At 38.5% G+C, this 14,382-nt stretch overlaps 1 protein-coding gene across 6 annotated transcripts in view; it reads right to left on the reverse strand.

The window, feature by feature from the left end:
* Positions 1–1,549: 1,549 nt before the first annotated feature.
* The window catches only part of LOC129355683 (supervillin-like), a 36,067-nt gene continuing 23,234 nt past the window's right edge, over positions 1,550–14,382 (reverse strand). For 4 of the 6 annotated variants that reach the window (XM_055025272.1, XM_055025274.1, XM_055025270.1 and 1 more), the window contains 18 exons: positions 14,084–14,261; positions 13,419–13,597; positions 12,988–13,143; positions 12,080–12,216; positions 11,282–11,429; positions 11,040–11,185; positions 10,227–10,402; positions 9,827–9,974; positions 8,906–9,185; positions 8,023–8,174; positions 7,843–7,948; positions 6,798–7,005; positions 6,560–6,693; positions 6,269–6,424; positions 5,874–6,017; positions 5,623–5,744; positions 5,211–5,366; positions 1,550–2,264 (listed from right to left, as the gene is read on the reverse strand). In XM_055025272.1, coding sequence (XP_054881247.1) covers positions 2,178–2,264; positions 5,211–5,366; positions 5,623–5,744; positions 5,874–6,017; positions 6,269–6,424; positions 6,560–6,693; positions 6,798–7,005; positions 7,843–7,948; positions 8,023–8,174; positions 8,906–9,185; positions 9,827–9,974; positions 10,227–10,402; positions 11,040–11,185; positions 11,282–11,429; positions 12,080–12,216; positions 12,988–13,143; positions 13,419–13,597; positions 14,084–14,261 — 2,813 coding nt within the window. In that variant the 3' untranslated portion in view covers positions 1,550–2,177. Of the gene's footprint in view, positions 2,265–4,925; positions 4,948–5,210; positions 5,367–5,622; positions 5,745–5,873; positions 6,018–6,268; positions 6,425–6,559; positions 6,694–6,797; positions 7,006–7,842; positions 7,949–8,022; positions 8,175–8,905; positions 9,186–9,826; positions 9,975–10,226; positions 10,403–11,039; positions 11,186–11,281; positions 11,430–12,079; positions 12,217–12,987; positions 13,144–13,418; positions 13,598–14,083; positions 14,262–14,382 lie in introns of all 6 variants that reach the window. The other 2 variants (XM_055025273.1, XM_055025271.1) reach the window with 2 other exon arrangements.

Raw genomic sequence — 14,382 nt, forward strand, 5'->3', positions numbered from 1 at the left:
TCTGCCGGTATACCAATCACTGTGTGTTTCAAGTTAGCTCTACTTTCTTACACTTCAGAAAAGAAGCGGATTGCAAGGCTTCTTAAAGCAGAGCTCTGGTGTCCGCCCATCTCCTCCCCATCCCTCCAGAATGGAAGCAATTTCTTTAATTAATTTTTACCTCAGAGTAACTAATTTTCTGATAGTTCTATCTTGATTTGATACAGAAGGGGGCGTGTCTGCGCCCTGTGCCTCCTACACCTTTTTCAGCCTCTGCCATTGCTGCGGTTTTTGTTAGTTTCACCAGACACACCTGTGGTTTTTCTTAGTTTCACCAAACACACTGTAACTTTTGTTTGTTTCACCTGACACACCTGCAGTTTTTGTTAGTTTCACCTGACACACTTCTGGCTTTTGTTAGTTTCACCTGACACACCTCTGCTTTGTTAGTTTCACCTGACACACCTCTGGCTTTTTGTTAGTTTCACCAAACCACACCTGTAACTTTTCTTAGTTTCACCAAACACACCTGTAACTTTTCTTAGTTTTCACCAAACACACCTGTAACTTTCTTAGTTTCACAAACACACCTGTAACTTTTCTTAGTTTCACCAAACACACCTGTAACTTTTCTTAGTTTCACCAAACACACCTGTAACTTTGTTAGTTTCACCTGACACACTTCTGGCTTTTGTTAGTTTCACCAAACACACCTGTAACTTTTCTTAGTTTCACCAAACACACCTGCAACTTTTGTTAGTTTCACCAGACACACTGTAAACTTTTGTTAGTTCACCAGCCACACTGCGGTTTTTCTTAGTTTCACCTGACACACCTCTGGCTTTTGTTAGTTTCACCAAACACACTGTAACTTTTGTTAGTTTCACCTGACACACCTGCAGTTTTTGTTAGTTTCACCTGAAACATCTGCATTTTTTGTTAGTTTCACCAGACACACCTGCGGTTTTTGTTAGTTTCACCAAACACACCTGTAACTTTTGTTAGTTTCACCAGACACACCTCTGGCTTTTGTTAGTTTCACCAAACACACTGTAACTTTTGTTAGTTTCACCTGACACACCTGCAGTTTTTGTTAGTTTCACCTGAAACATCTGCAGTTTTTGTTAGTTTCACCAGACACACCTGCGGTTTTTCTTAGTTTCACCAAACACACCTGCAGTTTTTGTTAGTTTCACCAAACACACCTCTGGTTTTTCTTAGTTTCACCAAACACACCTGCGGTTTTTGTTAGTTTCACCTGAAACATCTGCAGGTTTTGTTAGTTTTCACCTGAAACATCTGCAGTTTTTGTTAGTTCACCAAAACACACCTGCAGTTTTTGTTAGTTTCACCAAACACACCTCTGGTTTTTCTTAGTTTCACCAAACACACCTGCGGTTTTTGTTAGTTTCATGAGCTCCATATAATTTGGCATGATATGAAGCTATCAGGCCAAATAACTTCATATTTAAAAAAGTTAAGGAAAGTACAAGTACAAGCTTACTACAGAAAAGCTAAACTGGTGAATTCTGCATTCATGCAGCACTTTGAAATAAACAGTAACTTCTCATTTGGTTGGGGCATCATTTTTAATTTAATCCACTATGTCTTATATCACAAAGAAAGTCTTTAAAAATGCAGACTAGAACTTCTGAATATAAACTGTACACAAAAAGCAAGGCACTGTGTTTTCTCTCTTGTTTCAACTCGCCTCTCTGGCATTCAGTTCAGCCACAGCAGCAATGTCGACCCAGAGTCATCTATGAGGCATGGCAGCTTTTGCTTTTCTCTGCAACACCCGATGTTTGTCTTTACAAGGGTACAAAGTCGCTTACACTCACATTTACAGCAAGAAACTTTAGTCACACAAACATTATATACATTCGCTTCGCGTACATCCAGCCACAGCATGGCACTCTGACAACAAGCTTCAAAAGTTTTCCTCAAGTGGCGACTTCAGTGATTGGAAGAGAGCTTAAAGACCACCAATTAATCACAGCGAGGATTTTTTTTGACCTGCTCATAAACCACACAGATTTAATTCTCTTTAATACTGACACAGCCGAGGATAAAAACACTCGTCTTCGGTTTAATTTTTCATGTAGGATTCTTGAAAATGATGTCTTCTGGTATTCCTGTCTCAGACTTCCACTCTTCCACGTCTTCTTGCCATCTTCAGTGAAATAAAATAAAAGTGCTTAAAACAGTCCTTTGGCCTTCTTTAGGTTCACTTGCTTCCACCCTGGTAAACGTTCGTAGTCCTCCCTCTTCATTTCCAAGCCTTTCTGCAGATGGAGACAGAAAAAAGGTGCAACTTTCAATTCTGCTATATGTGGATCAATATGGATATCCTGCAGCAATGGCTGAATGACCCAGAATGACATAAATGCTGCTCTATGAAACTTTAATAACATATTTTTATACATGTATTAAAACCGTAACTATATTGTGACAGTATGTTATGACACTGCAGGAGTGTACCAATAAGGAATTTAAACCATCCCTTGTAGCTTGTAACCTGATTGGTAAAACTTCCTAATAAGTCCTGCCCATTAACTTTGATGGTTGACAGATAAAAATAAATTCATGCTGCAAAACGGAACAAAAACTTTATTTATTTGCCATTTTCTTATAGCTAAACTGCATATTTTTCTAAATTGTATTTTTAAATGAATTATTATTAACAATTTAAACAATTAAAGTCACTTTTTAAGGTATTCACTGATTTGTGGCCCTTTTGGCCCTCCATAGTAAACTGAGCTGTGCACTGGTTGCTTAAAAAATAAGGAAAATGTAATGTTTCATCATGGTCTTAGAGCTTTATCTGAATTTTGTTTTGAAATCCTTTTTTGCGGCTTTTCTCTTTCCACTGCCAGGGTAGCAGATGTCCTTTGCCGCCCCCTAATGGTGAAACCGATCCTCGCTTCACCACCTGTTTACATCAGTAGTTACCCTTTCAGTGCTTGTCGCTGATTAGTTAGATGCTTGAATTTTTGAGTTCAGTTCAGTTTCAGCTCGACTGCCCCATGACTTCGCAACTCAATGAGAAATAAATTTAAGTCATTGCAAATTTTAAAACAATAAAAGTTGAACAAATGGCTTTCCATTTGTCCCAAAGCAATAAACAAATACACAGTAAGAGCATATGTAAAGAGCCAGAGGAGTAAAACAGAAACGTTGTCAGAATAAACTGTTTATTTGCACTTGGGGCGGTTCGTGTCTCACTAACCTGATAGGTGGGAATTTCAGACTGCAGGAAAGTTGGGCTGTTAAAAAAGGCTGCATTCCATTTAGAGTTCTGGTTTTGCACACATTCTACCTAACAACCACATGCACAGATGCAGACATGGAATGCAGCCCTTTTTAGCAAAGCTTTGATTTTTTTATTTTATTTTTCACTTGTTCAGGTCAAAACATTTTGACTGTTAGTTATCATTGAAGTATTACTTTACACCTCTACTTTTAAGAGTCATTTTTCAGTTTTTGGTATTATGTAAACTATATACACACTGGAAAAACACAAAATCTTATCAAGTATTTTTATCTAAATTTCTAGTGTAAATATTTTTTGTCTTTTTGGGAAATAAGACAACAACTTACAAGTAACTTTTTAACAAGATACAGGCAGGTTTTTACTTGTAACATGGGGGAAATGTCTTGCTTTAAGTGAAATAATCTGCTAGTGGACCTGGCACTTTTTAAAATCAATATTAAGGAATAGTTGACATAAAAACAAGCTCCAATATCTCGATAAAAATATACCTATAAGTTTGTTTCGTCTTATTTCAAGTGTACTAAGATACTTGAACTAGAAACTAGACAAAAAATATGTGGTAAGATTTTGTGTTTTTGCAGTATTGGTGAAAGCAAATAATCGTCTTCATGAACTTATGTGACAAATAAAAAGGAGTTTTATTTACAATTCAATAGTTACATTAATAAAATAAAGGTTTCATAAAGGTCTTGTACTTTCCTACCCTCTTTTAAACGCTCACTGAAATGCTTTAAAACACAACAACCAAGACAACTGAGGACAAAATTAGTGTTGATGTGAAATAATGATCCACAACTGACAGAAGGTTTCATTTCTATGTTTCATTTGTTTCGTTTGTTGGGAAGAAACCAAAGAGTTCGAATGCTGACACACTCAGCAGACGGACGTGGCTCTGGCAGGATATGGCATGCATTCATTCTGATAGATTTAGTGCCTTTGTTTTGTGCTCCACAAACAGAAAGTGAGTCAAACTGTGCAGCAAGTGGTGAGTCATCAAGGTGTATTTTTACTCAGAAGAACTTCAGGTGAAAAGTGTTTTTATGTCTGTGTATGTGTGTGTGTGATGAGAACAGCAGCGATGCCAGAGTGTTGGATAGATAAACTATAGATGAACAAATAATTTAACATCAGATTTAAGATTTCAGAAAACTCAGAAAAATTCGGTTTTATATTTATTTAGTTTGCCTTTAGTAGATTTTGCACAAACCTTAAAAACATATTTGAACATTATATGCTAGAATAATATGTCTGTGTTCATTTAAGAGAAAACAGAAAACTTTGCAGCAATTTTTTCTTTTCCTTGTTTTTAGATAATTTGATTTTTAATTACAGGATTCATTTAGTTTTTCATTTCAAAATCTTGTACTGTCCCAGATAAAAGATTCTGGGTTTGTGACTTGTGATACATTAAATTTGTAAAAAAAAAAAAAGAATTGTCAATGCTTTATCAGCAATCTAAACCGCAACTCGTTTAAAAATCTTGTCTAAAAAACAGAAAACCATCATTTTAAATGTCTACAAGCTTTCTGCAGAGCGTGACGTTTCTGTCCTCATGTAGAAATGCACTGCAGAGGCAGGATTGATTTTATAAATCTACTGTGAAAAAGGAACAGAGTGCAGACATGCAGAAAGATAAAAGTCACCAGTCTGAAGAATTACAAGCTGCTCTTACCTGAATCCACCTACAAATTAGTCTGTGAAGTGAAAGTTAGATGAAGTCAGACAAATCATACGGGTGTCCATGTTGACTTTTAAACATTTCTTGTTAAAATATATGATAATGTGTTTCAATTGAAGTTGTTTTACTTTGTTGAGACACTTTTGGTTTATCAAATTCATTGATAAATTCATACGGGATTGGTTACAAAATGATGCAGTCCTGTTCCAGTGTTTAACTCACATCTTATTAAATAAATCCAGAGGTAAATGAGGCATTTTTGTGTTTGTGCCAACAGACCTCAAAGTCAGTGTCAGAGAGGTAGATCTCCAGGCGGAGCGGGTCGACTCCCTCTGGCAGCGGCCGGGCCTGCAGCTGAGCCAGAGGATAAATGTTCTGACAGAGTCGGGCCAACACGTCCTCCACCAGGATGATCTGGTTGCACACCTCCGCCTCCTGTAAGCAACAACGGGAAATAAGTCAGAGAATCAGTCAATAAAATGTGGAAAAAAGTATCAGTTACTTTGATACTTTCAAATAAAATGCTCACCAATCCCTGTTATAGGAGATCTGTTACACAAAATTCACTTTCTGAAATTTTTTATGCGTTTTTATATAAAAGGAATAAAGTGAAAGGAGTATGATCACTTTAACATGACACCATAAAGAGTCTGGTCATAAAACGATAAAGCATGTTTTTTGTTAGTCTTACTCTCTCTGTGATTTCAGCCACGTCCTCCCTGTGCTCCCAGCTGGGGAACATGTTCGTGAAAGTGAGCGGCTCCAGACCTGCATGGATCAAATACGACTTCTGAGGCTTCTTCTCATTCTTTTCTGCAGAAAAAAATCATCAGAACAACCGCCATGAAGTTAACAGGAGAAAAAAAATTACTTTGCAAAATCAAATGATCTACCAAAGAAAACAGTGCATGCAGTCGGAGGTGAACGTTCCTTTCTGCTCACCTTTGCAGTACTGCAGAACGGTCTCCATCGCACACTTCCTGTCTGCGTCCCAGCGGATGCGGGCTGAGCCGGTGCTCTCGCTGTCCTGAGGCCACCAGCCCTGCCACAGGTAGACCTCGTGGAAGTTATCCACCAGAAACAGAGCTTTGCAGGAAAGACAAAAATAGTAAAGATAGAAAGTGAGGATCTGTAACATTTCTGTAAATTAAACAAGTTCACTGCTTCTCAACTCATCAAAAAGAGAAATGAAATGGCTTAAATCACAAAAGCTACTTTTAGAAATGAGGAAAAAAATAAACCAAAAGGTTTCAGAATTTTAAAAAATTCTGATATGACATTCTAATATTCAGATGAAGTCAAATAAAGGATTTCTGCAGACTGTGTTCAGGTCTCACCAGGTTGTGGAGCGTTGTACAGGTCTTCCTGCAGGAACGGCAGCGAGCTGACCAGGTCTGGAGCTCTGGACGGATGGAAGAACTCGGATGCTACGAAGTCTCCAGATGTGCTGCTCAGCTGGAAGAGCCGTGGAGTGAAGTTGAATTTACCCGGATCTGATGACGAAAAAGATTTTAGATACATTTTTAAAAGGAAAACTAATCTTTTTCTACCTGCATGAGTCACATCAGCAGTCAAATTGCATAAACTGTCAATATTTAAATGATCTAAAATATTAAACTCCTGCATACCTTGGAGCATGCAGTCATAAGCCTTCCTGTCTTTCCTCCCCAGCGCCTCCCAGAACCCCGGAGGCTCCACTCCTTCGTCGCACTCATGGATGGTCACTTTGCAGCTGCTGTGAAGGCCTGCTTCCAGAGGACATCTGACAAACAGGAAAATATGAACTGGGTTTAAACAGGCTGAAGATTTTTACTGAGTGAACTCCAAAATTATTCAAAAGCAATTAAAAAAAGAAGTTCTCCTTACTGTTCCTTGATTTTAAGCGCAGCTGTGTTTCCAACGCTGCGAGTGTGCAGCTGAGATTTGCATCCATGCCACAGGTAGATGAGGGCTTTATTAATATTGAGCAGGATCATGGAGGCTCTGGAGCGCAGACTGCTGCAGTGACACACCACCTCCAGCAGGTGGCCCTCCACCGGCACCTCGCCGCGCACACAGTACAGGCGCCACTCGCCTGGACAGAAATTTGACATAATCAGAGGTCAGTGGAGTTCTCAAAAATTATACTCAAGTGTAGTTTTTAAAAGTAAAAAGTATTTAGTAAAATACAGAGTAATTGATCTAAACATCAATCATTTAGCATTTAATACTTATGTTAACAAATGCACCAAATTGTAAAGTTCTTTTCAATCATTAGAAACATATCAAAATGAAGATCATTCATATAAATAACATAATTACAAAACACAATTAGGCAAAAAGAAACATTTTCCAAATATTTAATTTAAAACTTATACAAAACTTTAACAAAAAGTTTTGTTTTTTGGTTAAAATGCGTTTGTTCTTTATTCAGTGAAGTTACTCAGAATGTGTAGGGAATCCTGAAATTTTACCCAAATATGTCATCAACATATTTTTACTCAAGTCAAAGTAAGAAGATGATGTTACTCAGGTAAGAGTCAAAGACATTTGATAAAAAGGTTATTGTAGTAATAAGTAAATTATCAAAATGTCAGTCATTTAATATTTAAAATATTCCATTAGATTTATCAGTGTACAGTTATGTGGAAATTTTTGGACTTTAAAATCAACATGAGAATAGTTCATATAATAAATAAAATCAGACAATCCTTCAATATTAAACATATTAAACTTGCAGGTGTGTGTCTGTGTTTGGGAAATCTTTGGTTAAAATATATTTGTTCTTTATTCAGCAAAGTTACTCACAGTGGGTAAAATATTCAGAAATTTGTTTACCCAAGTAAGAATAGCAATACTTCATAATAATTTTTCCCCTGTCCCTAAGGGGCTCAGTATGAATAAAATATACAGACGCCAAACAACAGCTCACTCTGAGTGTTCTCCTCCTCCTCCTCCCTCTTGCCAGCATGGATGATCATCCCTCCATTAAAGCACTGCAGGAAACATGGCGGCTCCTTTCCCTGCTGTACCTGGACCTGAAATACACAGGAGTTCAAATCAGATTTGATTTGGATCAAACACGCAGCCCACGTCGACCCTCCTGCTCTACCTGAGCTCCTCTCTCCTCGTCCAGCTCCACCGTCATCAGCGCCGACGTTCCCTTCTCGCTGACGGTCGAGTTCCTGCCCTGCCAGAAGAAATAGCAGCATTTCTCCTTCCCTGGCCCGCTGCTCCTTGCGTCGGGGTTCTGCCTTCGACCCACTGGGACACATTTGAAAAACGTCAACAATACTCGCTGATTTAAAGCTACAAAAAGTAACGTTTATTAAAAAAATATGTATGTTTTTATGCTCAATATCTAATGCAGACCTGAAGTAAGACAAAACTAACGTAGAAGTAAGTCAATAGTTCCTGAAAATTGATAAATAAGTACTAATTCTGATGGCATATTAGTTCATGACTTAATCATGTCTTGTTATAAGTGAAAGATTTATTGACTAACAACAAGCTCCTATATCTTGCAAGTTAATTTTATTTCATGTGTACTAAGATATTTGCAGCAAGCAACTCGACCAAAAATACTTGGTAACATTTTGTGTTTTTGCAATGGAGAAGCAACCAATCAGAGCCAGGAGGAGGGTCTTAATGCTGTCAATCAAGCTCAAGTACACACTGCGGCCAAACTCCCCTTTGCTCTCTGATCCCCCTGCGAAGAAATTTCAGGCAAACAAATGTTTTTTTCTGTAACAGTAAGTTGTTTCTTAGCACATTTCGCAGAACGTACACGAGATTGACCAAGAACCTCCTTCTGGCTCTGATTGGTTGTTTTTGACTAGAAACTGTGCATTTCTTTAGGTGGCAATAGAAGCACTGTTAGATAGAGGAGCTGTCTCATAGAGAACTGTCAGGACATAGTGACAGATTTCTTACAAAAGTTACATACTACACCTTTAAGAATAATTCACAGTGTTGCTTTAACTGCAGACGCTGACCTGAGGTGCTGACCATGAACTTCCACTTGACCACATAAGCATCCCCCTCATGGAACTGGCCGATGCTCTGCCGCGGCAGACGACTGTAGTCAAACTCCAGGATGTGCCAAACATCCACAGAGGCAGTGATGATCTCCTGCAGCCTCATGAGGTCCTCCGACTCCACAGGGCCGTAACCCCGGCCCACGTTCACCCCGTCCAAAATGGTGCTGATGGGCGTCTGGAGGAGAGGCAGCATCAGGGACGTGTCGTAAGGTCGACACTCACGACCTGCAGCCGCCTGAGAGGAACAAAAAAAGGAGAAATTACTTAACGATTCAGAGACATTACCAAGAATAAAATCAGTGTTTTCTAAAGTGTCCAGGTCAGAGGTCAGCAATCTGCAACTTTTGAGTCTTTCCACATTGACTTTTAATAACTTTGGCAATCTTATGTCATGTAATATTTGCTGCAATAATTTTTTTTAGGAACAATGTCATAAACACGGCATTTTTCAAGAATGTATTTGGTAAAGTTGACCCTTTTAATGAACTTTAATATAAGTTTCAATTTCACTTTGCATTAAAAATTTCATTATTTACCAAGTAATGCAAACCTAAAGCACTTAAAATGCAACTTTTTATGCAAAAGTGTCATTATTTACCAAATGACACTTTATGACAACAGTCATAAACATTCATGAAAACTCCTTCATGTTCATGACTAACGTTATGTCGTGTTTATGGCAGTGTCATATGCACATCCTTTCAAATAAAGTCTGACTTGTTTTATAGCTGGACTGAGGGGAAAATGGTTCTTTTTATTATAAAGGTTGAGTCTTTAATTCTTATGTGACTTTTGGGAACAACAGCCTCGAGTTAACGCCACAGTTAAGACAACAGATAAAACCGTAAATGAGTCAAAGTGAAATGAAAAACGAACCTTCTGCTCGGTTACAAACTCAACTCCTTCTTTCAACGTCGGTGACTTCACTTCTGTCCAGTCTGTGAACTTTTCTTTGAACAAGATGGTTTCGTTGTGCTCAGTGAGTCTGCCAAATATGGCCCAGTCAGGACGACCCTGGCCCTTCCTGTGGACCAAAAACACAGCAGACATGAAAAACTTCAATCCCACGCTGACCACAGCCAGAAAAATGACAATAAACTGCAAAAACAAGCAGTTGTGAAAGGGGTCCAAGCACTCCTTATCTGGTCCAGCTTGCATGTTAGTTTTAGGATGTTGGCCATCTTATAGAAATGGTGCAGTGATCATGTTAAAATCTGTATAGTGTGCCAATTTTTTGTTATACAATGTGCTGCAGCCCTAATTAGCAAGCGCTAACCTGGGGATGAGCGTGTTGCAGCCTCCGGGATCGAGGGGGTTGATGTCGCAGCAGGTGTAGTCAAACGTCCCGTTCCACAGGTGCTTGGCGAGCTGAAAGGCCACCTTTCTTTGTGGTAGGGTCACTTCTTTTCCATGCCACACATACACCTCGCTGCCAAAGTCAAACACTAACACCTGCAGTGCACAGAGCGAACACAATGCGATCCGGTAAACTAACCCTCTGCAGCTGCCGTGTGGTTTAATAAAAGCAATGCAACCTGACAGCAAATATTCACATTCACATTGTCTGCTGTTTACACTCCACTACATGCACACTTTATGTAATTAAATCTGCAGAAAATAAAAAGCTAATTAAAAGATCCGTTAAAAAACATTTTCCACACAGAAACTTCAATCCAGCAATTTACTACAACTCAGAAAGGTCTCAAAAGAAACACAGATATAAATTATTTCAACCATGATTCATCCATGATCTGTAGTTAGGACACAACAGACTTAGAAATGTTTTTATATTTAGTTACCAGTTTGACCAGAAGTTACATTCTTTTATATCTGAAGAATGTAAAAATGCATGTTAAAGATTGGATTTTTAAAATTTTCCAACATTTTATGTTTCTTTTTTTCATTCTTATTCAGACCTGGATTTGATCACTTCTACACTTTTTGAAATTGCACCTTGCCCTTGTAACTCTGCAGACTAAAACAACAGAAATGTACTTTAGTTTTTTCACATGCTGTCACAAAAAATAATGAAATGAAATTAATATTTGTTTTGTTACAAGACAAGACAAATGTTAAATCATCAGTTCACCTCTTTGGGAGCAAGCAGGCAGGTATGAGGAATCTTCCCCCACTCCTCATCATCGGGAACCAGTTTGTCGTCTACCAGTCTGAAGATGCAGTTGGTTTCCACAATGCCACTCTCAAAGCGCTCATCCTCCTCTGGTGGACCTGCCGCTACGGCACAATCGGAGATAAAAACAAAATACACATGAGTAATTAAGTGATTTAAAAATAAACATTTGGTATTAACGCTTCTGCCCATAGTCTTACATTTATAAGACATCTGTCCACCCAGGACTGTCCAGAACTGCTGTGCATCAGAACCCTGTGCGTTAACACCTTCATCAATGATTTGCACCTGACTCGCCCTGCAGCCCATGTCCTTATGCATCTGGATGAACGTGGCTAAGTCCATTGCCTACGTACAGACAGAAACAAAACCCCAAAATGTCAGAAGGGGATCTGAGAAAGTCTCTCTGAACTTAGAAACAAACCACTAAAATAAGAAAAGACTTTGGTGACTGTAGCTAAACATAATGTGGTGAAACTGATCACCTGGAAAAAAGGTAAAACACAATTGAAAGTGTTCATAAGAGTAAATGAATACAGTAGATCTATGTGATGCTTTTTCCCAATGGCCATTCCTATTAGTAATTAAACCTGACTGCAATCAGATTTCTGTGTGAACTGTTTCAAAGTGACCTGCATGCACAGAAGAACAACGTTAACAACACAGAGCAACGTTATGAAAGTAACAACAGAAACCACAGTCTATTGATCGGTTTTAAAATTTACACAGCAAGTAAAACACAAAGAAAGCTTGTAATAAAGAAAGCACAACAAGTAGCAACAACTGCTTTGAAAACAACCAGGTACGTTGTCAAATTAGCAAAGACTGAACTTTTTTGGTTCAAAAGATGGAATTTGTTTACTGTTTGAACGCAGTCAAAGTGTTTATGTGAAGAATGGATTGAAGATGAGAGGCACAATCACTGATTAGTCATTTTTGTTTAAATATGAGAATTGAGGCAGCACTTCCGACCAACCAAGCAGAGCAACAATACTCACTTTAGCTTTCTCAATCACATTTGAGAACTCTCCTATCCAGACAAAGCAGTGCTCTGGTGTGACAAGCACGAAACTGTCCCCACTGTTCAACGAAGAGGCTCTGGGCTCCACTAATCTGGTCTGAACATGGCGACGACCTGCAGACAACGCAATACACTTTTACACGCACAAAATGAATCACGCATTAGTTTTCATCTCCAGGTGTTCAAATACTGGGTTTTTGGCAACAGATTTAAAGTGTAGCAGATAGAGTTATATATTTGAATTAGCTTGAATTAGCTCATCTAAGGTTGATCGATCTTATTGATCCCCTGATTAATGGTTGCAAACGTTTTCTTGTGTATCAAAAGGGCTGACCTTGTTTTAAATGACATAAAAAGCAAACGTTTGTCGTATGCTGAATTTTAAGAAACATATTAAACATGAACATTACTTTGCATCAGAAGTATTAAAAACACACAGAATAAACAGAAAATTTAATTAAGCTGCATTAAGTTCACGACCTCAGGACAGCCCTCCAAATCCTGTCCTGTCAGTCTTGTCAAATCAATAATTTCTAGTTAAGAAGTTGACCTTCGTCATGCCGCGTGGCTGAAGTTGAACGTAAGGTTTATATTTCAAAACAGAACTGCATAAAATGCCTTTAGCGTCCCACACCGGACTTCGTTTGGATCTGTTTCTCTTTTCCGTTCTGTTACGGCCGCCATCTTTAATTCTGTACCAAATGGCTCCACTTAAGGATCACCAGCAGCTGGACGGCGGCCAAACTGCAACACTAAATGAAGGTCTAAGTGGATGTTAATAGTTCATAGACTAGTTTTAGTCTAAAAAACTGTTAATCGTCAGTTATCTTAGTCCTAAGTAGCACAAGATGTTTTGCTACTAAGGACTAAGTAAAGAGCCTTTACCTTTCACCAGGATCAGCATGAGGTTCTTGAACGGCACTGCGCTGTTGTTGGACGTCTGTTCTGAGATGTTGCAGTTGCGCAGACTCACACTGCTGAAGTTTTCTGTGCTGGCAAGACCTGCAAGAGCCGCCTTCGAGTACTCTGCGTTTTTATTTGCTGGAGGGAATGGAAAAAAGTGCTTTATTAAAATTTAAATCTACAAAGTGGTTTCATAAATTTAACAAGATCCCAAGTGTAAACTCTGCTTTGAAAATGAGTCAGAGGTGTTTTTGTACTAATTTCTGGTGTTTTAGAAAAAGGCCTCGCTCTGTAAGCTCCCATTTCCCATTGGGATTTGTTTTTATACCTCAAACAGCAAACATAATGAGTCACTTCTAACTCTTTCTTCTTCCTAAACTCCCAGATATACCATAAGGTGCTGCAATCCTTACACTCACTCTTCTCTGCCTTCATCCTCTTGCTCTCCAGCTGTGCCACATTCAGTCTCTCCTCTGTATATTCGTGTCGAATGTCCTCTCTAGCTGCCAGCATCTTAAGAGGATTTCTTGAAGCCTGAACGTTCCTGGACGGTCGGACAGATCGCTTATGCTGCACCATGGCTGAGGCCAGCCTGCGAAGGAGGGAAAACAGCCACAAAACATGATAGAAAAGACAAAATGAGAATTAAAACACAAAATCTTGCCAATGTTTTTATCCAGTTTCTATAGAAAATATCTTTGCACACTTGAAATAAGACAAAGCTAACTTGGAAGTAACTTTTGAGCAAGATAGATGAGCTTGTTTTAAGTCAATAATTTCTTAATATTGTTGGAAAAAGTATTAGTTCCACTTACAGATTAGTTTACTTATAAAATGGGGAAAATGTATTTTTATAGGTGAAATAATCTGCTAGTGGAATCAGAACTCTTTCAATAATATTAAGAAATAATTATCACTACTTACTAAGTTAGTTTCATTTGGATATTTGGACACTAAACTACACCAAAAAATACTCGGTAATAGTTTTTGTTTTTGCATTGTGGCTGGTATTTTAATAAACATATTTTAAGACAGTCGCCTGTAAAGGAATGAAAAGAAGTCTGTTGTGTTTTCCTACGTTGGACCGTGAGAACCGAAGATGCTGTCAAAGTCCTCGCTGATCTCGATCCTGGTGGGCATGCGAGGAAATTCTGCAACGCGTTTGTAGAACTTGGAGAAAATCTCATCGTCCAGCTTCATCACCTCCTTCACCGCTTTCTCCGTCACTGTAATGGTGGTTTCCTGTAAACCTGCCACTGATGAAATTACAAAAGATAGACAATATTGGGACTTAATGTAATAGAAAACACACCTATTAATGGACGGTAAATAAAAACAAGAAATTCCTTTCTGCACTAAGCTTAAGTTTAGTTGCGT

Source organism: Poeciliopsis prolifica, unplaced genomic scaffold (genome assembly GCF_027474105.1).
Source record: "Poeciliopsis prolifica strain line A6 unplaced genomic scaffold, Auburn_PproV2 SCAFFOLD141, whole genome shotgun sequence".
In the NCBI taxonomy this organism is placed as follows: Eukaryota; Metazoa; Chordata; class Actinopteri; order Cyprinodontiformes; family Poeciliidae; genus Poeciliopsis; species Poeciliopsis prolifica.